This window comes from Schistocerca nitens, chromosome 1 (assembly GCF_023898315.1).
Source record: "Schistocerca nitens isolate TAMUIC-IGC-003100 chromosome 1, iqSchNite1.1, whole genome shotgun sequence".
In the NCBI taxonomy this organism is placed as follows: Eukaryota; Metazoa; Arthropoda; class Insecta; order Orthoptera; family Acrididae; genus Schistocerca; species Schistocerca nitens.
This window is the reverse complement of record NC_064614.1, coordinates 962,845,232-962,869,122: the sequence shown is the minus strand read 5'-3', so window position 1 is coordinate 962,869,122 and position 23,891 is coordinate 962,845,232. Positions and strand designations below refer to the sequence as shown.

Sequence of the window (23,891 nt, the reverse complement as noted above, 5' to 3'; positions counted from 1 at the left end):
GGATCTGGATGAGAGGTTTAGAACTGAAGTGGGACTGGTGATATGTGGCATTTGACTGTGGTTATAGTTGATATTTGGTCTGTGTGGGGTATGTGCTGGGATGGGGAGATTGAGTAGGGTGGCTAGGCTGGGTTTGTTGGCTATGAGGGGGGTTTGTTGAAGGTTCTGTTGTGGTTAGTGTTTGTGAGGGATAGGGAGAGGGACCCCACTTCTTAGGTGTTGCACTGGCACTGTGGATAGTTTTTTCAGGTGGTGTGTGGCATGGAACTCAAGTTTGCAGCTGGCTTCTAGGATGATGATCCTGAGTGTGTTCTCCAAGCAAGGGTTTGAGAGGTGGAGGACTTTGAAGAGAGATAGGAGCTGTTGTGAGTGGTGGTTACATGAAGTAGTGTAGAGATTCAGGACAAGTTCTGGAAGTCCAGGAGAGACTGGTAGAAGGAGGAATTGCACCCAGAGATGGGAACTTTTAAGGTAAGTCCTTTAGGGGTAATTCCAAAGGTTAAGCAGGACCGGAGGAAAAGTATGTGGGATTGCAGTTTGGCTATGGTGAATGCATGTTTCCGGAATGAATGTAAATAATGTGGTATAGGATTAGGGTACATAGTGGGTAACTGGTGGGTAGGGAAATTAAATAACTAAAGTTAAAATAGTAATCATAAGAAGGAATAAAACACGGAGGGAAGGACGAGAAAGAAAGAAATTGTGTTGGTAATGTTCAGTACCAAAGAAAGACCACTAAATAAGAAAAATACGGAAAAAGATGACCAGACCAAGCAACTATGTCCAGATCAGGGAAAAAGAACACACGTTGCTCAAAATCTGAGATCACGCGTGGCGCAAAAGAGATCGCGCGTGGCGCAGAAATGTCCCAAAAAATTTTTCCTGTGGCAGAGAAAGATAGCCAATGGCATAAAATTATCGCGAGAAACATGAAATCGACGGAAATGGATGATACTGGTAGGTGTGGAAGAGATTGTTGGCAGTGATTGTTGGCTGGAGAACAGCGAATAACGAACGTTAAAACTATGGAATGTTAAATAAATAAATCAATAAATAAAAAAGAGAAGTGGACTATAAATGGAACAAAATAAGAGGAAAATGAAACTAGCACAGTTGGAGACAAATCTATTTATTTATGTATATATAAAACACTGAAGAAGAGAAAGTGTTTAGATGACAGATTTTTTTTTGTGTATCTATCGGCTGTACTGAGCTGAGGTAAGTACTGGCCAGCCCCTCTATCTCTTTGTTAGTATTTGTTTCACATCTTTATATGAGATTTTCCATTAATCATTTATTCTATAGTTTCACTTGTATAAAGCCATGAACATAAAATTGGTTCACAGAAGAACTGCGTGATGAACAGTGAGTCAAAACAGGAATCGTGTAAAATAATTGCACAGTGGGATAGGCAAATGTGCACAAATGAAACAGTTGGGCCTCAGTGAAGTCTGCATTACATATTGGGCCTCAATCAGGTAATGTTCTCCCAATAAGTGGTCTCCAACCCACTTGTTAAACAACCTGACTGAGGGGGAAGAACCATTCAATTTGTGGTTATATCTTCTAAAATTAAATTTTGTAATTTTTTTCAATCTGAATATTGACTGCTTATGCAGTTGCCATAAACAGGGAGCTAAATTTTCATATATACCTTTACAACATGGTATCTAAAGTTCCATATTTTCCAAAGATAAGGTGTTTTGGCCTCATTCATGCCATCTGTGTGGTATGGCTAGAGTGCCCATCTTACTATCAAGGATTCAACTTTGCCAGTGGCGACAGAATCTGAGGGTTTTGAATCAATCTCTTAACTTTTCCGTGTCCGACTGCACTGTGTGTTTCTTCTCTTAATTATAATTTTTTTGTCATTATTAGATCATGATTGGAGTCCTAATCTGCACCTTGTGTTCTGAGCAGTGCCGTAAATGGTACTTGAAACTGTTTTACCATAGTATAGTCACTTTCTGTTTATGCCAGTCTTCCTAAATTAATATTTTTTGATTATGTGCTTGTATAAGTCCATAAATCGTTCACCTGTTTTATTCTTTCCATCATGTCATTCTCCCAGGATACAAATATTTTTGTCCCTACTACAATGTTTTTCTTTCACAATTATGAGACTTCAGTATCTCAGTAATCTCTCAAATTTATCATACATGGCGTGTGTATAAAAAGTTTGATGAATGAACCATTCACTTATGGGAAATGTGATTCAGAAGTGTGTGCAAGAAAAGGCACACCAAGAAATCTCACATAGTATCAAACACACTAATTTGTAGCAAATTTGTGTGCTTTGGCTGTTGAGACATAATAAGTGTAATAGACTTGTCATAGTGCCATGGAGCAACATATAAATATAAAGTTTAGTACAGAATTTTGAAAAATGTTGATGGAGGATGTGAGCTCCCATGCTTGTTTGCTTTATTAGTAATATTTCTCTCCTTGTCAGTTATGGATTTTTTTTGTCATTAGCATTATTTGATGATCAGTTGGGTGGACTTCATTAAGCATGCGGGGTTGAGATGTCATTATTTGAATATTATATCCTTCGTTGAAAGCTATTATTGAAATATAAATCAAGCGTGAGATTTGAAGAGAAAAAAAAAAGAAAGAAATTTAACTTTCATGAATGCTTCAATCTTGGACCACATTCACCACATGCAAATTACTGTTTAATATTCTTTGGACATGTGACCGTAAAGTTCGGCACATCACTTGGATGTTATTCTAATATTGAATGTTAGCCAAAAATGACATTGTGTAGATATCGCTCACAAATTGCTCAGTGAAATCAACAATGATTGAGAACTCCTAAAGATCATTATAACAAGTCATGAAACATGAATGTATGGAACCAAGACCGAAAAAAAAAAAAAAATTCGACAAATTTGATCACATGAGGAGGCACTTTCTCTGTTTTCTTCGATTGCAGTGAGAGAGTGCATAATGAGTTCCTGCCTTATAGTCTTAAGGTCAGTAAGGAATACTACTTGGAAGTCATCTGCCACTTGCATGAAGCAGTTGGAAGAAAACGACCAGCATTGCTGGAAAACCACTTGTGGAAATTGCATCATAATAATGCTCCCGCTTATGCCTCAATGCTTGTTGTGGTTTTTTGGCAAGAAAAAAAAAACGCTATGTTGCCTCAGCCACTTAATTCACCAGACATGGCCCTTTAAAATTTATTTCTATTCCTGAGGCACAAGAGAACCATGAAGGGAATTTGTTTTGCCACCATTGATGAGATAAAAACAGAATCACTGAAGGAGCTGAACACCATAATGAAAAATGAGTTCCAGAAGTGCTTCCAAGATTGGAAAAAGTGCTGGCACAAGTGCATTATATCTGAGGGGGATTGCTTTGAAGGGGACAAAGTTGATGGTGATGAATAAATAAAGATTCTTTGAGAAAAACAAAAATTCCCATTACTTTGTGATCATACCTTGTATGTGCCCAAGGTTGATATTGGGTTAATTTGAAATCAGCAAGGTCAGTTTTAATTGCATTATTGGCAAAGACTTATTTAAGTGAAAGTTGTGTTTTCAGTTTGTTCCGTCCAAATCAGAAAGTAAACAGAAGGCAACCCTGAGGATAAGCAGAAATTGAGATGCGTACAGCACGCATGACGCGACAAGACACTACAGTGCAAAGTGCATGTTCCACACCTACTGCACTGGTCCTGCACATATTGAAACGCATACACATTTGTTGGATGCGCTGGTTGGTGATGCTCTGTGCTGAGAGAGTTGAGGCATGCCAACCCTGTAGTCTTTCTCAAACGATTTTACCGAAACTATTCAGTAAAAATATTTGATTTTTGTGTTACTCGTAGCGTTGTATGTCAACTTTGTGGTGAAGTGCCCATCATCTTGATAATGGTCATATGTATTGTGATATACCCACTTAAGTATGACACTGCGCAAAATTCAGAAAGTTTGTAGGTATAATTTTATATTTGCTGCATGTTTCACCATATGTTGTTGTGTATGAAATTTAGCTAACATATTGAAGTTTTCTTTAGATTTGGAACGTGGTCTCTATCTGCCTCCAATCTCAAGAAAAAGATTCGTACATAGCACATTCACTCCAGATCACACATCCACGAGAATGAAATATTCACAACATCCCTCATATCTCCTAAACCGCTCGAGACGTCGAAACAAGATTTTGATGACTGATAGCACCCAATAAGGGGAGCATTTTGCCAAATTGTTAACACAGGAAACTTTCTTATCTATGGCGATATATCAGTAGTTATAGTTTTTATTTTTATTTATTTATTTTGCTCTAGTGACTGTAACTTTTTTAGAGACATTATAGCCAGTGAAACAAGAATTTCCTAGTATGGAAATAAACATCAAATTTCTTCATTTATGTTACTGCAAACTGACACAATGAGGTTTTCTCTGGTCACCAATTGCTTGTTTAATGAGACACTCTGTTCCAGAATTATATTGCAATAGCTACTGCAAGATGAGTTTATGCAAATTATACAGTGTTTTGGCAAAGGAAGCACAATTAAACCTTCCAACAAGAGAAATGTAGCTATTAGTCATAAATAATGATGCTTCTTTAAATGAGAAATGATTAACAAATCAGTTTGTCAATTCTGTTGCAATTTTGGTTGAATCCCCACAACCCATTGTATTTTCAACCTGAATGACTGAATGGAAACTTATCAAAGGGTTTTTTTACTCCTGTTCTTCATCTGAGAAATATTAACAATGATGAGCATACCCTTCAGGCGGAGTGACGTGCACAAGCCAGATGCCGGTTCCTCACCAATGGCTTGCCAAACGTACAATGTGTGATTCGTGAATAATAGTTATTATTGAGAAAAGTAAACAACTGATTTACCTCACAACACAATAGCCAGTGTACTGTCAGCAGCTGACAATAATGCGCCCAACAGGAATACGGAAGCTAGCCAGGTGTGCCTTTTGTGGGGTTAAGTTCATGGCATTCAAAAAAGCATTGTCATGAGTGTAGGCCTGCCTTGTCAGCAATACATTTCAGTAAATTAAATGTGTCACCAGACTCTTCCAGAATATTCATGCTTTCAGAATAATACCGACTGCATTCTTTGTTTTTGTATCTTGTTGTGTAACTAGTTTATCGATGATGATTCTGTGTATGCAACCACTGAAATGTATTTTCTCTACACTACACACCAAGTAAAACATTGAGGGTTTCTCTACTTTTTCTAGCGTCCACTTTTTGAATTTTGGTAATGGATCATACAGAAATGCCAGCATAGACAACACACAAACATCCTTGTTTCACTGTATAATATGTAAAATTTCCACCTTGCTTCCTGATTACATGATTTTATAATACTACTTCCTATTTCATACCCTCATGATGAATTGTCTGTGCCTTCTGGCAAACTGAAGACATTGTGGAGGCAGAAGATATAAAATGGTTCAAATGGCTCTGAGCACTATGGGACTTAACATCTATGGTCATCAGCCCCCTAGAACTTAGAACTACTTAAACCTAACTAACCTAAGGACAGCACACAACACCCAGTCATCACGAGGCAGAGAAAATCCCTGACCCCGCCGGGAATCGAACCCGGGCGTGGGAAGCGAGAACGCTACCGCACAACCACGAGCTGCGGACGCAGAAGATATAATCCCAGTGGCTAATGGCTCATCAGTCACTGAATTGTGCATTGTTCTTGACAAAAGAAAATCAATAATGAGATAAAACAGCAAAACCTTATAGATATAAATAACTGAAAATAATGGACTACTGAAAAAAAAAGAAAAGATAGAGCGCTTAAATGGCGGAAAACCAAACACTACTCTATGACACTAAAGTTCAGTAATAAGGCAATATTTTTCGGGCGGCCAACACTACCACTGATTGGCTTGAGGTAACATATGGGAGGATTGTTTTCCTCCTCCTCGCCTCACTCCTCCCATAATGCTAACATGGTGCACGTTCTGAGAAAACTGTGCCGCAACCACTATGCTGTGCGACCTGGCTCAGGTGCGTGTTGCGTCACCATCGCGTCGCGTCCCAATTTGCATTGTCGCACTTGAACCTGTTGAGTTACAAAAATACGCATTGTGTTGCACGCTGCCACGTGTGCCATGCCACATGCTCTGTATGCATCTCAATTTGTGCCTAGCGTGATGGAAACTACTGAAAATTTTGTTGACGTGTCAGAATTAGGTCTGTCTTTCTTGTAAAATTGCATCAGAGGTGTAAGATCAGGTGACACTAGAGACGACTAAAACAATCATACTACATTGCAGTCTGCTTCATATTTTGATAGACAATGAAAGATCTTTTTACATATGTAACATCAGTACATTGATTGGTTCCAAAAGAAGCCCCCATTGACACTTTTCCAGAAACAGCGTGTTCAATGGAAATGCTTTTGGGTGTCAGTATATGTAATTTGTTTATATCTTTGGTTTTATGGTATTGTTCACAGATCTTTTTAACAAATTCTCTGGTAGGCGGTTACTGACATGTGACACCAGCTGCAACCTTATACAGTGGCAGTTTGCAATGTTTCGTTTTCTTTGTTGGTTCGGGCTGGGGCACAACATTGCAGTCATTAGCACTGTACACTTTTGGTTATTATTGGTTAAATTTGGTTTGAAGAGGATAGCTGTCTTGCAGTTTTATGTGCCCCCACTTTAACCTCCCCCCCCCCCCCCCCCCCCCTCCCTTCCATGTTTATGACGATTTCAACTAATGTGTTGCTGTTTTCTGGTGGTGCATTTTTATTATCCTATAGTTGACTAGGCAGAAGCCCTTTCCATTTTGCTACACTGATTGCAAGTGTGTGTTACTGTGATCTGTTTGTCCCTCTGTTCAGATTTTCCAGTTTCAACTGAACAGTGAAAATTAATGGCATAGTTTCTGTTGCACATGTTCTTATAATAGTGTGTTGGCTGTTCATCCGCATAACAGTGTGGTTACTGTGTCTGTAAGGGGCAGGATTGGAATAACGTTAAATTCAAAGGCTGTTATTTGATATCAACCTTAAGCTATCAGAAAGTGTGTTTTCTATAATTAGAGAGCCATAAAATTTCTGTGTTAACTACTGTATTGTCTTTCTTTACAGGCAAAAGAGGAACTTGCATGGCAAATTGCTGAAATGATTGTGAAAGATGTAACTAATCTCACAATGGGTTCTGAAGATGAGGAATAGTGTTGACGAATAAAAACAGGCTAAAACTGAATGCGACTGTGGAATTTTATTACCTGGCAAACTACTTACTATTTTCAGTTGAAGAATTAAAGATGTTTAAAGTTAGCACTTATAACACATTAATTACATCAAATATTAAAGTATGTAAAAAAACTGATTTTGGAGCAATATGGATTATACAGGTACTAACGATGTCGAGGCAAATATATCTATATTTATACTTTTACTACAAGTAAATGATCTGTGATTTATGTACATTTTTGAAAATTGTGATAATTATGTAAGGTGTGGTTTTTTTATATTGTGAGAGATGGATGATGGTTAACTAAACGTAAAATTTATTATCTCCCATTGTGAGCTGTGGAAGTAAGTACTGAATTAACACTCAAAATCTCATGCTTGTCTCTCTGGATGTGCAATGTTGTTACTTTTTTAAAGACCTGTATGCTTTAGTACAAAATTCATAATAGGATTTTAAGGTAGTTTTCTTTTTCTTGTCTGTGAAATGTAATACTCTGTGTCGCTGATTCAGTTTGATACTCTTTCCTACACTTCCATTAATGAAGACTGTTAAGTCATCTTATAGCTCCTGGTGTAAATCTCTGTTTTTACAGTGTTTTGAAAACTGGAACATAAATTAAAAATGGAAATATCGGTGGGAATAGTAGTCGGCCATTACCAACATGCAGTAATCAAAATCACATAATAAACTACAAATGCAGTAGTTGTTAGAGATGTGTTGAGTCTTAGTTCTAGCGAATTCTCAGGTAGATGACTTTTTTATTTAGTTCTGTCATATCTGATATTTCCATTTTTGTTTCTGAAAGCAGAAATGCTAACACGTTCTTCTCCTTTTAATTAATGTAAATAGCTGTACTCTCAAATGTGCTAACTGGGTTTTACTGTTAGCAACACTCAGCAAGGAGCTATAAGTTGAGGCTTAAATATTGTTATTAATGTAAGATTAAGATTAATTGGTACCAAAGCAAGTATTGTTATTAAATTGTTCTATAGTATGTTAATAACTGAATTTGGGAACACATGTCCGTAAAGTACTGTTCCTATAAAATATTACCATGACAAAATAAAACAAATTCATATTGGCAATTAAAAATCAAAGTGCAAATGATGTTCAAATATTTTGATCAAAATCTCTGTTTTTATAACAGGATATCTTCATGTATTTGTTACAACAATACAACTGTCGTGTTTCTTGCAGTTTGCTTGTCTCACTTATTTCAGATGATTTATTCTATTGTGTCCTTCACATGCACTAAAGAAATGTTTCACAATGATGGATCGTTGTGGTCATAACACTCAATTTTTGCCAATTACTTGCAAATGAGGATCCACCAGGGTGAAGGGTTCCAGAGTGTGATTTCTTGCACCTTGACCTCCATCATCGTATAAATTGTTTCAGAAAGTCAATCTCACCATTGGGGACCTCTCCTTGTTTTCAGTAGTCGTTACACATACTTTTTTTACACCAAACTCCAGCTGTCTGCCCAACAAAGTATAGACATTGAGTGCTGACACCAACATTTTATGTGGAACCAACAACATATCTGGTGGCAAGACCATGAACACTGTATAAAAATGCTAATAATTTTCAATCACGCTACACAAGAACACCAGGGGAAAGTGGTGCGCCATCAAAAGATCTTTTTGCAAAACAGGTGTGCCAGCCAGAATAGCTGGCCACAGTGGCCGATCGGTTCTAGGCGCTTCAGTCCAGAACCACGCGACTGCTACAGTCGCAGGTTCGAATCCTGCCTCGGGCTTGGATGTGTATGAAGTCCTTAGGTTTAGTTAGGTTTAAGTTGTTCTAAGTTCTAGGGGAATGATGACCTTATATGTTAAGTCCCATAGTGCTCAGAGCCATTTGAACCAGCCAGAATGTGTCCACCAGACAGATGTGGTATCAGAAATGGATTCTGGTAACGGACTGAGGCACAAAGTGTGGGACTTTTGGATAAGGATAGGCTGGTTTGACCCAGCCTTTTTTTGGTACATTCCTATAAACTTTTTTTGGGAAGGAGGTTTCAAATATTGATGCAATTTCTTTACTAAACAGGTTATACTTGGAATTTACATCTGTTTCGGAATATATGTGACTCCAATTTACATTATGGAGGCATGATTTGAATGTTTTGATTGTTAGTACATTTATGGGCCTGAATACCTTCCACGTTGGCTCAGTTTTATTCTGACAAACATTTATATTTTTGATGGTAAGTCTTTGACCGTCATGGTCAGAAAGACCATTTTTTATTTTACTAACGCTGATACTGCCCAATTTCTCTTGGTCTACAAAAATGTTGTCAATTAGTGTGCTTGAATATGAAGTTACTCTGGTGGGAAAATTGACTACTGGCAGAAGGTTGTAGGTGTACATCAGATTTTCTAGGTCTGTCTTCGCACTACTACGTGTAAGAAAGTTGATGTTGAAATCTCCAAGTAGTACAACATCTCTTTTATAGTTGAATAAGTGCAGTAAAAGCAAATCGAGCTGCTTCAAAAAGAGGTCAAGATTTCCTGAAGGTGCTCTATAAATTGCCACAATTAATAGGGTGGAATCACTTACAGAAATTTCGATGGCACATGATTAAAAATGTTGCTCTAAACAAAAATTTTGTACATACATTTCTTTGCAATTGATGCTGTTCTTAACAAAAATTGCAACACCACCACCTTTTCTTTGGTTTCGACAGTATGAAGACATCAGGTTGTAGTCAGGTATTACCAGCCTTTCCATCCCTGAGCAGGCGTGATGCTCAGTGAAGCATAGTACATGGGCCTGATCTATGCTTCCATTGTCTTGCACATTGACTGAGAGTTCGTTTAGCTTATTAAACAGGCCTCTAATATTTTGGTGGAAGATTGCAAGTTGATCCGTTACAGAGGCTGTTACAGGGTTTTGCCTAAAAAAATTATTCTTCACTGTCGAGTTCACAAATGCACTCCTGTCCTGTTTTTTTTTTAAAACCATTTGTCTATTGTAGTTTGTTTATACGAAGTGCATCTCGTAGAGTTGAGTTGTTCTGTCATTGCTGCTTTTAGGAGAATACCTAATGCTCTCTTTCCTGCCCGGTTTAGGTGCATACCATGTTTTGTAAACAACTCTCTTCTAAAACTGCTTATATCTACAACAAAGCGATTGCAAGTCTTTGTCAATTTATAGTTTATTTGCGAGATAGCTTCGTTGACACATGACTGTGGTTCCAAGTCATGTCTTTTCGGGATGTTTACAACAAATAACTTGGAGCGATTTAGCGCTGAGAAATTCTTTTCCAGCGTTTGTATCACATCGTGGCCTTCATTACAGGCTACATTGTTTGCACCACCGATTATTATCACATAGTCATTTTTAACGTTCTCAGAATTGCAACCCGATAATACTTCCTCGATTTTTGCACCAGGTTTCACTATTCCACACACTTCAGCGTTGCTAAGATTGCTTTTTACGATATCTGCTAAGCCTCTACCATGACTGTCCGCAAAAATGTGTACACGTTTGATAGATTTATGTGGAGCAGAAAGTGTGTAGTTGTCAGAACTTGAACGTTCATTTGGTGAAGATATAGGCTTTGGCTTATCAAATGAAACTTGCTTGTGATAACTTTCACTTTTAGGGACTTTAACACACGATTTTAGTTTTGAGTCTGTGCCAGTCACTAATACACTGTTACTAGGAGCAAATTTATTTACGTCCACCAAGTTTGTGTCACTTACTGTTTGTGAAGTATTAGCACCCGGTGATCTGCTTTTGTTGTTGACTTTCCTCCATTCCGTCAATTTATCCATTTTATCTTGTTGGAGTAAAAGCACGTTTACCTTCATTCTTAGTTGTACATTTTTGAGCTTCAGGCTGTGGTTTTCTCTTCTTAGACCATCAATAATGAAATGTAAACTTGAAATGTGTTCACTAAATTTCGAGAATTCACTTTTATACTTACACACGCTTCTTTTTTGACTGCATTACTATAATTCATTTGAGCGTTAAAGTCGGGTACACCTATACCTGCCGCCATCTTGCTATAAAGACACTGTTGTAGTCTTGTCCATTTGCTTACAAATTGAGTATTTAGTCTTCTCTTTTCGATACCTACTGTGGGCTAGTATATGGTGGATGAAGCAGTGGTTGGACACTATTTGCATGTACAGGACATGTGCATAATTTTGGAAGGTGTGATGGATGATGGGAAATGCAGATCCATGTCTGGAGGCCAGTTGCTGTTGAATGAAGGATGAGGTGCAACAAAATCTGTGGACGGTGGTGTGCACAGATGTTGATAGTGGATGTGAATTCCCATGTATGTGACAGTGGAAGTGATAGAATGAGAGTTTGAATGACCATAGGAATTACCATTTGCAGTGTCTATTTAGCGCCAGGGAAAGGCACTTACTTACATCGAGGTGGCCACCTTGATCTGACAACTGCTCTGTCCCCCTCCCCATCCCCCTTCTCCTTCTCCCCCCCCCCCCCCCCCCCTGCTGCCTTTACTCCTACTTGGTGATTTGAATGCACATGACTCCCTGTGTGGGAGTACCATTTGGTGTGGTATGAGTCTTCTGATTGACTAACTTCTTTCCTGTTTTGATGTGTGTCTTCTCAATAACAGTATCACTTAGAGCTTTATCATTGCCCATGGCTCCTTATTAGTTATCAGTGTTATGAAACGTCCCTCAATCTCCTGACTTCGTTATAATGGTCACGACATCCCATTCTTTGTGAGATTGATGACTTTCTGGGGATCTTAACACTTGACACATCTAAGCAGAGTGTTTGTAGTAGGTTACACTCCAAACATTCAGACAGCAGTGTAGAACACTAGGTATTGTTTTGGATACATTGGTGCTTTGTGTAATTTTGGGATGTATCTTCTTAGTATTGTTGTTAAAAATATCGTGTGTCTTAGTTTTAATTTGTTTCATTTCTTCTGTGACCTAAAACTTCGTCAGTTTATATCTGTGTAGTGTTTACATTCTTGTATTTACTTCCACCCACCATCTAGAAGTTAGCTCTGTCACTCATATGGGGGTAAGATGCATTATTTCTTAATTTATTGCAGTTTGTGTGTGTGTTAGTGTTTTTTAGTTTACTCTTAACGTAGCATGATGTGTGATAATTGTGAATGTTGGTGTAGGTTAGTGAGTATGGTAGAAACATATCAGGACTATGGTGTTTCATTGGGCCAATTGTAATGTGAAAGCCAGTAAAGTATGAGGCTCTCTCATGTAAGACAAGTGAATTGTGAACAGGAAAGAAAGATTTGTAACTTTAAGGCAGAATTAAAAATGACCATTTTGAACAGGTGGTTTGAAAGGAGAAAGAGATTATGTTAACTGGGAAAAGGTAACAAGTAAAGGATAATCATCAGAAATTAATTTCAAAGTTGGATTAGTCAGTCTTTTTTGCTACCTGAAGTGAGAGGAGAGACTCAACCAGTTTTTGAGCAAAGTAGAGTGCAGCAGACTTGTAGAAATAACTTTAGGGCTAGATGGGTAGAAAAGTCAAATAGCTAGCAGACACAGGAGGGGTGTAGGCCAAATGCTGCAGGAAAAGCTTGATGTAGAATACAATTCACAAGCATCATAAAACCTAGTGGCAAACTTAACCAGGTAGCAGAGAACATAGGAGAGTTGTGCAAAGATTTTGATGAAGAAGATCCACTGCTTACACACTACCTGGCAAAAAAAGTGAATCATCAAGAAGACATGGTCAGATGTCAATGTGCAAGGGAAGATAGGAAAGTAGTACTCAATAATCTTATTACCAAAAACTTTAACAGATATCAGAAAATGAACTTACATCTTTACCTACCTTTATACACAGTCACTAACGTTCTCATTACGTTTCTCACATTATAGTACCAGTTTCAGTATGCCCTGTTTGTTGAAGTCTATTTGGTTGGAGTATAGCCATCTGCAGACTGCTGATTTCACTTCTGCATCTGTTGCAAAGTGTTGGCTGGCCACGAATATCTTCATGGGGCCAAACAGATGGAAGTCTGATGGTGCAAGGTCTGAACTGTATGGTGGATGCTGGAGCACCTCCCACTCAAATTTGGCAATTTCGTCACAAAAAGGAGCAGAAGCATGGGGGTGAGCATTGTTATGAAGATGGTGGACATCATCAGCATTAATGTTGTGGTGTTCATCACAAATGGTACAACACAACTTAATCAAAGTTTTAATGTAGGCTGGTCCCATGTTCAGCAAAGTACTTCAATAACACACCAGGCATATCCCAAAACACAAGCACTGTCCTAGTAGATCGAATCACTTCTAATTTTTTTTCATACCAGGGAATTGGCATGTTTCCACTCCATAGAGGCCTACTTGGTTTCAGACAAGTAATGTTATGCCCATGACTCATCACCAGTGACATTTGCTTTTAGAACATCGTGCCCTTCTGCAGTGTTACGCCTTAAGGGATCCGAGCTTGTCATCATTCGCTGGCCTTTGTGGTTGTCTGTCAGGTTCTTAGGCACCTAGCAAGCACTAACTTTATGAAATTTCAACATGTCATGAACACTATCATACACCACACCATAGGAAATGTTGTAGTGCTGCAATAAGGTTTGCAGTTTCACACGCTGCTGATTCAAAATTACTGCCTCAGTGGCTCTGGGGTTGCAGCTGTTGCCAGCCTCCCAGAGTGTGGTGAGTCACTAAGGGTCACAGGGCCCTCTCGGAAGAATGCACACCACATGGAGACATTGCTGCAGTCCGTACAGTCATCCCCATACACGGCACGCATGTCCCAGTAAACTTCACTCAGTTTATGCTCTTTAGTCCACAAATCGAATGACATTTGCCGCTCTTCGTAAGTTCGCAACTGTGACATGCACACTGTGTTCATTTCGTAGTTCAGGCTTCTCTCATTAGAGCTGCACGTGAAAACTAAATCCCTCTTTAGTGCAAGCCTCAAACTATATTTTCATAAAATTTCAACATTCCAGTTGCAGTACCAAGGGAGAAAAAACAAATTATTGTGCATTACTTCCTGCTCCTCCCTCATAATTTCATACTTGTATACACCGTCTGCAATTATGTAAATGGTTTAGAGTTACAATTTTCTGTGACAGGAGAATGGCCACCAGAAATGAAATTGTGTTGTTTCTGTTTATTATTGTTACCAGGCCTGAGAAGGATATTTAAGTGGCATGAACAGTGTCAGATGTCGAGCAATCACTGTGATGTCCACACGGTTGCTGTGTACTCATCTCGGACGGTATTATATGCCCCTGATACAGTTTTTAAAGGGGTGCTATTGTGGGTCTCCATTTGGCTGGCTGATCGAGTCACCTAATATCGAGATTTGTGGGGCACTGGGATTGACTGCGGCCCAATGTTGGATTGCGTGGAAACTTGGCGGCTGTCGTACGTGTTGTAAAGTTCTGCTTGACAACATCTACAACCGCAAGGGAGGATAGTCAAATGCACACCATGCACATTGTAAGCCCTTCACGTCTGTACCTTCCCTCTAAGAACTATTAACATACTCTCTGCGACATTCTACGTCATTCCTCGACGTTGGAAATAAGAGACTCGTACACCATCTGTTGGTGTAGGGAACTGTAGTGTGTGCTGATCTCTGCAACATGTGTATGTAACTGGAACTGGAAATGTGATGGACAACATGAATAAATGGGTGAGCCGAGTTTACTGTGTTTGAATTCTTGTAAATACTATTGAGTTAACAACACATTGATGTCAAAACCTGGGAGGTATATGAAAAGATTAAGAGCTACTTCATGTTCAAGATGATTTGACATTGCTGCAGAAGATTATTAGTGACTTAAATCTCAAAAGACGGTCATGCCACCCCACATTCAGCCCATGCAGATAAGTTGTGGCACTGATGTCCTGGACTAACTGGTTGCTTTTGTACGTCATGTTATGTGGTGCTTGCTTGTTGGTGGCAGAGCAATACTGTGCATTTGGCTTATCATTTAACAGTACAGAGGGGACTTGTAAAGTATTAGCAGACTGCAGTACCATCTGTTACAAACAGCGAACATTCCTAAGTGTTGTGACTGTTGAATACCACACGACAGTGCCAACTTTTAATGACAGTAGACATCCCAATACGGTGTGACTAGTATGGGCATACACTGTGGGCAGTAATCAAAAGTGAGGACTACACAGACAAATGCAAACACCATTCAAACGATTAAAGGGCTTCTAGGAGCAGTTTGTCCAGAGGATAGAAACACAGCTGATACACATTCGCCAACCTTAGCAGCTCACCGACACACCTGCGTGGACATCTAGTTGCGTGCCGTCAAACTGCATCCTTTCTCACACGACAACGAAGCGTGGCCTTCATTCTGGGAGCAATTCACACATTCCGTAGATGAAAATATGATGGTGTCTTTTACAAATAAGCTCTTGTTCCTCCGTGGATATATATATTGGGTGCCCAGGGATTCGGTCAATGGGATTGCTTTTACGGGTGTCAAACAGGACCAGATCGAGCAAATTTTAAAATAAAAGTACAGAAATGAGAACAGGATCACCCAAAGCCACTTTGCATTCTTGCAGAACCTCAATGTTTCAATCTAAGGCAGAAGGGAATCGTACACAACTTCTGAAGTTTCTAAACGAAGAAGTGGAGGGAGCTACACCACATGCGAGATCTGTGGAGATACCATTACTATTCCACGAGAGAATTATGTAACAACAGAATCTGTTTTTCATGTAAAGGTTAAAAGGTTGGGTGCCAAGAAGATACAACAAAATTCAGCCGCTTTCTGTGAGTACTGGAAAAAAAAAAAAAAAAAAAAATTGAGCACTGTGGCCAAGATTGCTGAAAGGTTGCAAGCTTACAAGTCTCCGACTCATACGATTATAGTTAGTGATGACTTTAATTTACCCTCATATGTTGGAGAAAATACATGTTTAATTCTGGAAGTACACATAAAACATCATCCGAAATAGTGATAAATGCATTCTCTGAGAATTATTTCAAGCAGTTAGTTCATGAGCCCATGTGAATAGTAAATGGTTTGTGAAAACACACACGGCCCCTTAGCAACAGATAATCCTGAGTTAATAACGAGCATCAAAACAGATACAGGGATTAATGAACACAGGGTTGTCATATCTACATCTACATCTACATCCTTACTCCGCAAGCCACCTGACGGTGTGTGGCGGAGGGTACCCTGAGTACCTCTATCGGTTCTCCCTTCTATTCCAGTCTCGTATTGTTCGTGGAAAGGATTGTCAGTATGCTTCTGTGTAGGCTCTAATCTCTCTGATTTTATCCTCATGGTCTCTTCGCGAGATATACGTAGGAGGGAGCAATATACTGCTTGACTCCTCGGTGAAGGTATGTTCTCGAAACTTTAACAAAAGCCCGTACCGAGCTACTGAGCATCTCTCCTGCAGAGTCTTCCACTGGAGTTGATCTATCATCTCCGTAACGCTTTCGCGATTACTAAATGATCCTGTAACGAAGTGCGCTGCTCTCTGTTGGATCTTCTCTATCTCTTCTATCAACCCTATCTGGTACGGATCCCACACTGCTGAGCAGTATTCAAGCAGTGGGCGAACAAGCGTACTATAACCTACTTCCATTGTTTTCGGATTGCATTTCCTTAGGATTCTTCCAATGAATCTCAGTCTGGCATCTGCTTTACCGACGATCAACTTTATATGATCATTCCATTTAAATTCACTCCTAATGCGTACTCCCAGATAATTTATGGAATTAACTGCTTCCAGTTGCTGACCTGCTATATTGTAGCTAAATGATAAGAGATCTATCTTTCTATGTATTCGCAGCACATTACACTTGTCTACATTGAGATTCAATTGCCATTCCCTGCACAATGCGTCAATTCGCTGCAGATCCTCCTGCATTTCAGTACAACTTTCCATTATTACAACCTCTCGATACACCACAGCATCATCTGCAAAAAGCCTCAGTGAACTTCCGATGTCATCCACAAGGTCATTTATGTATATTGTGAATAGCAACGGTCCTACGACACTCCCCTGCAGCACACCTGAAATCACTCTTACTTTGGAAGACTTCTCTCCATTGAGAATGACATGCTGTGTTCTGTTATCTAGGAACTCTTCAATCCAATCACACAATTCGTCTGATAGTCCATATGCTCTTACTTTGTTCATTAAACGACTGTGGGGAACTGTATCGAACGCCTTGCGGAAGTCAAGAAACACGGCATCTACCTGGGAACCCGTGTCTGTGGCCCTCTGAGTCTCATGGATGAATAGCGTGAGCTGGGTTTCACACGACCGTCTTTTTCGAAACCCGTGCTGATTCCTACAGAGTAGTTTTCTAGTCTCCAGAAAAGTCATTATACTCGAACATAATACGTGTTCCAAAATTCTACAACTGATCGATGTTAGAAATATAGGTCTATAGTTCTGCACAATTGTTCGACATCCCTTCTTGAAAACGGGGATGACCTGTGCCCTTTTCCAATCCTTTGGAATGCTACGCTCTTCTAGAGACCTACGGTACACCGCTGCAAGAAGGGGGGCAAGTTCCTTCGCATACTCTGTGTAAAATCGAACTGGTATCCCATCAGGTCCAGCGGCCTTTCCTCTTTTGAGCGATTTTAATTGTTTCTCTATCCCTCTGTCGTCTATTTCGATATCTACCATTTTGTCATCTGTACAACAATCTAGAGAAGGAACTGCAGTGCGGTCTTCCTCTGTGAATCACCTTTGGAAAAAGACATTTAGTATTTCGGCCTTTAGTCTGTCATCCTCTGTTTCAGTACCATTTTGGTCACAGAAAGTCTGGACATTTTGTTTTGATCCACCTACAGCTTTGACATAAGACCAAAATTACTTAGGATTTTCTGCCTAGTCAGTACATAGAACTTTACTTTCGAATTCATTGAACGCCTCTCGCATAGCTCTCCTTACACTACATTTCACTTCGCATAATTTTTGTTTGTCTGCAAGGCTTTGGCTATGTTTGTTTGCTGTGAAGTTCCCTTTGCTTCCGCAGCAGTTTTCTGACTCGGTTGTTATACCACGGTGGCTCTTTTCCATCTCTGATTTTGCTTGGCACATACTCATCTAACGCATATTGTACGATGGTTTTGAACTTTGTCCACTGATCCTCAACACTATCTGTACTTGAGACAAAACTTTTGTGTTGAGCCGTCAGGTACTCTGTAATCTGATTTTTGTCACTTTTGCTAAACAGAAAAATCTTCCTACCTTTTTTTATATTTCTATTTACGGCTGAAATCATCGATACCGTAACCGCTTTATGATCGCTGATTCCCTGTTCTGCAATTACTGTTTCAAATAGTTTGGGTCTGTTTGTCACCAGAAGGTCTAATATGTTATCGCAACGAGTCAGTTCTCTGTTTAACTGCTCAAGGTAGTTTTCAGATAAAGCACTTAAAAAATTTCACTGGATTCTTTGTCCCTGCCATCCGTTATGAACGTTTGAGTCTCCCAGTCTATATCCGGCAAATTAAAATCTCCACCCAGAACTATAACATGGTGGGGAAATCTACTCGAAATATTTTCCAAATTATCCTTCAGGTGCTCAGCCACAACAACTGCTTAGCCAGGGGGCCTATAGAGACATCCAATTACCATGTCTGTGCCTGCTTTAACCGTGACCTTCACCCAAATCATTTCACATTTCGGATCTCCATCAATTTCCTTCGATACTATTGCACTTCTTATCACTATAAACACGCCCCCCCCTTTCACTGTCCAGCCTGTCTCTGCGGTATACATTCCAATCTGAGTTTAGGATTTCATTACTGTTTATGTCTGGTTTCAGCCAACTTTCTGTCCCTAGTACTATATGGGCATTGTGACCGTTAGCAGTTCTGGGACCTTTCTATAGACGCTCCTGCAGTTTACTATTAGCACATTAATATTGTTATTCCCTGTTACATTTTTAATACTCCTACCTTGCCGCGTCTCAGGAGGCATCTTGTCGGGCCTAGGGAGGGAATTCTCTAACCTAAAAAACCCCCATGTGCACTCCACACGTACTCCGCTACCCTTCTAGCCGCTTCCGGTGTGTAGTGCACGCCTGACCTATTCAGGGGGACCCTACATTTCTCCACCCGATAGCGGAGGTCGAGAAATTTGCACCCCAGATCTCCGCAGAATCGTCTGAGCCTCTGGTTTAAGCCTTCCACTCGGCTCCAAACCAGAGGACCGCGATTGGTTCTGGGAACGATACTACAAATAGTTAGCTCTGATTCCACCCCGCGAGTGAGGCTTTCCGCCTTCACCAATTCCGCCAACCACCTGTACGAACTGAGGATGACCTCTGAACCCAGACGGCAGGAGTCATTGGTGACAACATGAGCAACAATTTGCAGTCGGGTGAACCCAGTGCTCTCTCTCTCCGCTGGCAGGGCCTCCTCCACATCTTGGATGAGACCCCCCGGCAAGCAGACAGAGTGAACACTGGCCTTCTTCCCCAACCTTTCCAGTATTTCCCTAAGGGGCTCCATCACTCGCCTAACGTACCCAAAGGCTGGAAAGTTTCACAGGTCACTCCAACGTTCAAGAAAGGTAGTAGGAGTAATCAACTTAATTACAGGCTCATATCATTAACGTCGATATGCAGCAGGATTCTGGAACATATATTGTGTTCAAACATTATGAATTACCTCAAAGGAAATGGTTTATTGACAAGCAGTCAACATCAGTTTAGAAAACATAGTTCTTGTGGTACACAACTAGCTCTTTATTCGCCTGAAGTGTTGAGTGCTATTGACAAGGAATTTCAGATTGATTCCGTATTTCAGGATATCCAGAAGGCTTTTGACACTGTGCCATACAAGGATTTGTGACTTCCTGTCAGAGAGGTCACAGTTCATAGTAATTGACGGAAAGTCATCAAGTAAAATAGAAAGGATTTCTGGCATTTCCCAAGGTATTTTTATAGGCCTTGTGCTGTTCCTTATCTATATAAACGATTTGGGAGGCAATTTGAGCAGCTGTCTTAGGTTGTTTGTTGATGGCGTCATTGTTTATTGACTAATCAAGTCATCAGAAGATCAAAACAAACTGCAAAACGATTTAGAAAAGATATCTTAATGGTGCGGAAATTGGCAGTTGACCACAAATAACGAAAAGTGTGATGTCATAGACATGGGTGCTAAAAGGAATCCGTTAAACTTCGGTTGCATGATAAGTCATTCAAATCTCAAGGCCGTAAATTCAACTAAATACCTAGGAATTACAATTATGAACAACTTACATTGTAAGGAACACACAGAAAATGTTGTGGGGAAGGCTAACCAAAGACTGCGTTTTACTGGCAGGACACTTAGAAAATGTAACAGATCTACTAAGGAGACTGTCCACACTACGCTTGTCTGTCCTCTTTTAGAATACTGTTGCGTGGTGTGGGATCCTAACCAGAGAGTACTGATGTAGTACATCGAAAAAGTCTAAAGAAGGGCAGTTTTGTATTATCACAAAATATGGGAGGGAGTGCCACTGAAATGATACAGGATTTGGGCTGGACATCTTTAAAAGAAAGGCATTTTTTGTTGCGACTAAATCTTCTCATGTAATTCCAATCACCAACTTTCCCCTCCAATTGCGAAAATATTTTTTTGACACCCACCTACACAGGGAGAAATGATCGCGATGATAAAGTAAGGGAAATCAGAGCTTGTACGGAAAGATATACAGGTTGTTACAAAAAGGTACGGCCAAACTTTCAGGAAACATTCCTCACACACAAAGAAAGAAAATATGTTATGTGGACAGGTGTCCGGAAACGCTTACTTTCCATGTTAGAGCTCATTTTATTACTTCTCTTCAAATCACATTAATCATGGAGTGGAAACACACAGCAACAGAACGTACCAGCGTGACTTCAAACACTTTGTTACAGGAAATGTTCAAAATGTCCTCCGTTAGCGAGGATACATGCATCCACCCTTCATCGCATGGAATCCCTGATGCGCTGATGCAGCGCTGGAGAATGGCGTATTGTATCACAGCCGTCCACAATACCAGCACGAAGAGTCTCTACATTTGGTATCGGGGTTGCGTAGACAAGAGCTTTCAAATGCCCCCATAAATGAAAGTCAAGAGGGTTGAGGTCAGGAGAGCGTGGAGGCCATGGAATTGGTCCACTTCTACCAATCCATCGGTCACCGAATCTGTCGTTGAGAAGCGTACGAACACTTCGACTGAAATGTGCAGGAGCTCCATCGTGCATGAACCACATGTTGTTTCGTACTTGTAAAGGCACATGTTCTAGCAGCACAGATAGAGTATCCTGTATGAAATCATGATAACGTGCTCCATTGAGCATAGGTGGAAGAACATGGGGCCCAGTCAAGATATCACCAACAATGCCTGCCCAAACGTTCACAGAAAATCTGTGTTGATGACGTGATTGCACAATTGCGTGCGGATTCCCGCCAGCCCACACATATTGATTGTGAAAATTTACAATTTGATCACATTGGAATGAAGCCTCATCCGTAAAGAGAACATTTGCGCTGAAATGAGGATCGACACATTGTTGGATGAACCATTTGCAGAAGTGTACCCGTGGAGGCCAATCAGCTGCTGATAGTGCCTGCATACGCTGTACATGGTACGGAAACAACTGGTTCTCCCGTAGCACTCTCCATACAGTGACGTGGTCAACGTTACCTTGTACAGCAGCAACTTCTCTGATGCTGACATTAGGGTTATTGTTAACTGCACGAAGAATTGCCTCGTCCATTGCAGATGTCCTCGTCGTTCTAGGTCTTACCCAGTCGCGAGTCATAGGCTGGAATGTTCCGTGCTCCCTAAGACGCCGATCAATTGCTTCGAACGTCTTCCTGTCGGGACACCTTCGTTCTGGAAATCTGTCTGGATACAAACGTACCGCGCCACGGCTATTGCCCCGTGCTAATCCATACATCAAATGGGCATCTGCCAATTCCACATTTGTAAACATTGCACTGACTGCAAAACCATGTTCGTGATGAACACTAACCTGGTGATGATGCTACGTACTGATGTGCTTGATGCTAGTACTGTAGAGCAATGAGTCGCATGTCAACACAAGCACCGAAGTCAACATTACCTTCCTTCAATTGGGCCAACTGGCGGTGAATTGAGGAAGTACAGTACATACTGACGAAACTAAAATTACCTCTAACATGGAAATTAAGCGTTTCAGCACATATGTCCACATAACATCTTTTCTTTATTTGTGTGTGAGGAATGTTTCCTGAAAGTTTGGCCGTACCTTTTTGTAACACCCTGTAGGTGTTTGTTCTTTTTGCACACTTTACAAGATTGGAATAATAGAGAATTGTGGAGGTAGTTCTATGAACCCTCTGCCAAGCACGTAAATGTGATTTACAGAGCATCCCTGTAGATGTAGAATAGATATCCTGAAGAAAATGAACCATTGTTTCTTATGCCTTAGACTTCAGCACAACAAAACTCAATGCTTTGAATGGGAAAGGCGTCGTGTGTGGAATATAAGGATGAGGACCACATTTCCACTTGTAGTAACTACAGAGACTTACAACTTTACATACGTGCAAGCTGCTCCTGTGAGTGGTAAATGACCTACCAGTAGGAGTAAACAGACAGTTGGTTCCTAGACATGGGGAGTCATTCAAGTTTCATCACCCATTCACTGACAGAATCTCTCCTACTCAATGTCACTGGAAATACAACTATGGAGATAATGACATTTGAGTCTTCCAGCGGTTCATCTCTCACAAGAAGCAAGATTCATTTTGACATGATTAGCTTCTCCACCAACGCCCAAATATCAATTACCATAACAAATTCTCACATCAACCACAAGATTGAGAGAGGGTGCATGGCCGGCATATCCGAGAGGAGACACTGAGTATCTGTATATTGAAGTCCTGCTTGGAGCTCTTTATTATTGGAAAATTCTTAACTTCGAACAACCAATTAAAGTACCACATTCATTGGTTCTTCATTCCACAATGTACAGATATGTTGTTAGTGGAAATAGCACTGGTGCTGCAGTTAAGTATGGAAACTGTCAGCTTTGTTCAGGATAGTGTAAGTGAGATGTCCAGTGAATCAGTATGCCACTTATGGGACTTGGAGACAATCAGAATAACAGAGTATCAAGAGCAGTTTTGGCACCCATGCGCCAACCTATCTTGTGAGAGTGCCGAGAGGCATACTGCGCGGATAATGGTCCCAAAGTTTTATACCACATCTGAAGGATATACTTTCCTCTAGCAACCCCATCATTGCTGAAGTACACCTTTGTTCTTTACAAAATAAGTTGGAAGAGAGTGAACAACTGAAGCTCATTTATTATGAGACCATGTAAATAACATTTACAGAGATGAGGTCGAAGCTGGACCTGAGGATTATACGGTTGGAAACGTATTTTACCTGCCACACCACATGTGAGGAAGTGCAGCAGTGGAAGCATCATATACAAGATTGTGTTTGATGCATCTTCACACGAACTAAACTATCCATCCTTAAATGCTGCCCTCAAACCAGGATCAAATATACTGGCAGACATCCTCGCGATCCTGTTATGATTTCACAAACTTCGGACAGGACTAGTCTATTATGTGTGTCAAACCTTGCAACTGACCTTGAATGAAGTGGACAGATATCTCACTAGGCTTTTGGTATTGTGTCGAACAAACTGGAAATGGTGCCTATACTACCACAGATGATATGATGATATATTGCTTCAAATGTTTACTTTTTGGACTTG

At 40.2% G+C, this 23,891-nt stretch overlaps 1 protein-coding gene across 4 annotated transcripts in view; it reads left to right on the top strand.

Moving 5' to 3' along the window:
- LOC126194836 (A-kinase anchor protein 10, mitochondrial) overlaps positions 1–23,891 on the top strand; it is a 156,323-nt gene that overhangs the window by 121,474 nt on the left and 10,958 nt on the right. For 2 of the 4 annotated variants that reach the window (XR_007538512.1, XR_007538510.1), the window contains exon 11: positions 7,088–7,275. Coding sequence is in view for 2 of the 4 variants with exons in the window: in XM_049933175.1 (XP_049789132.1) it covers positions 7,088–7,174 (87 nt within the window). In the remaining 2 variants the exon portion in view is untranslated. Of the gene's footprint in view, positions 1–7,087; positions 8,376–23,891 lie in introns of those variants that run through there. The other 2 variants (XM_049933175.1, XM_049933192.1) reach the window with 1 other exon arrangement.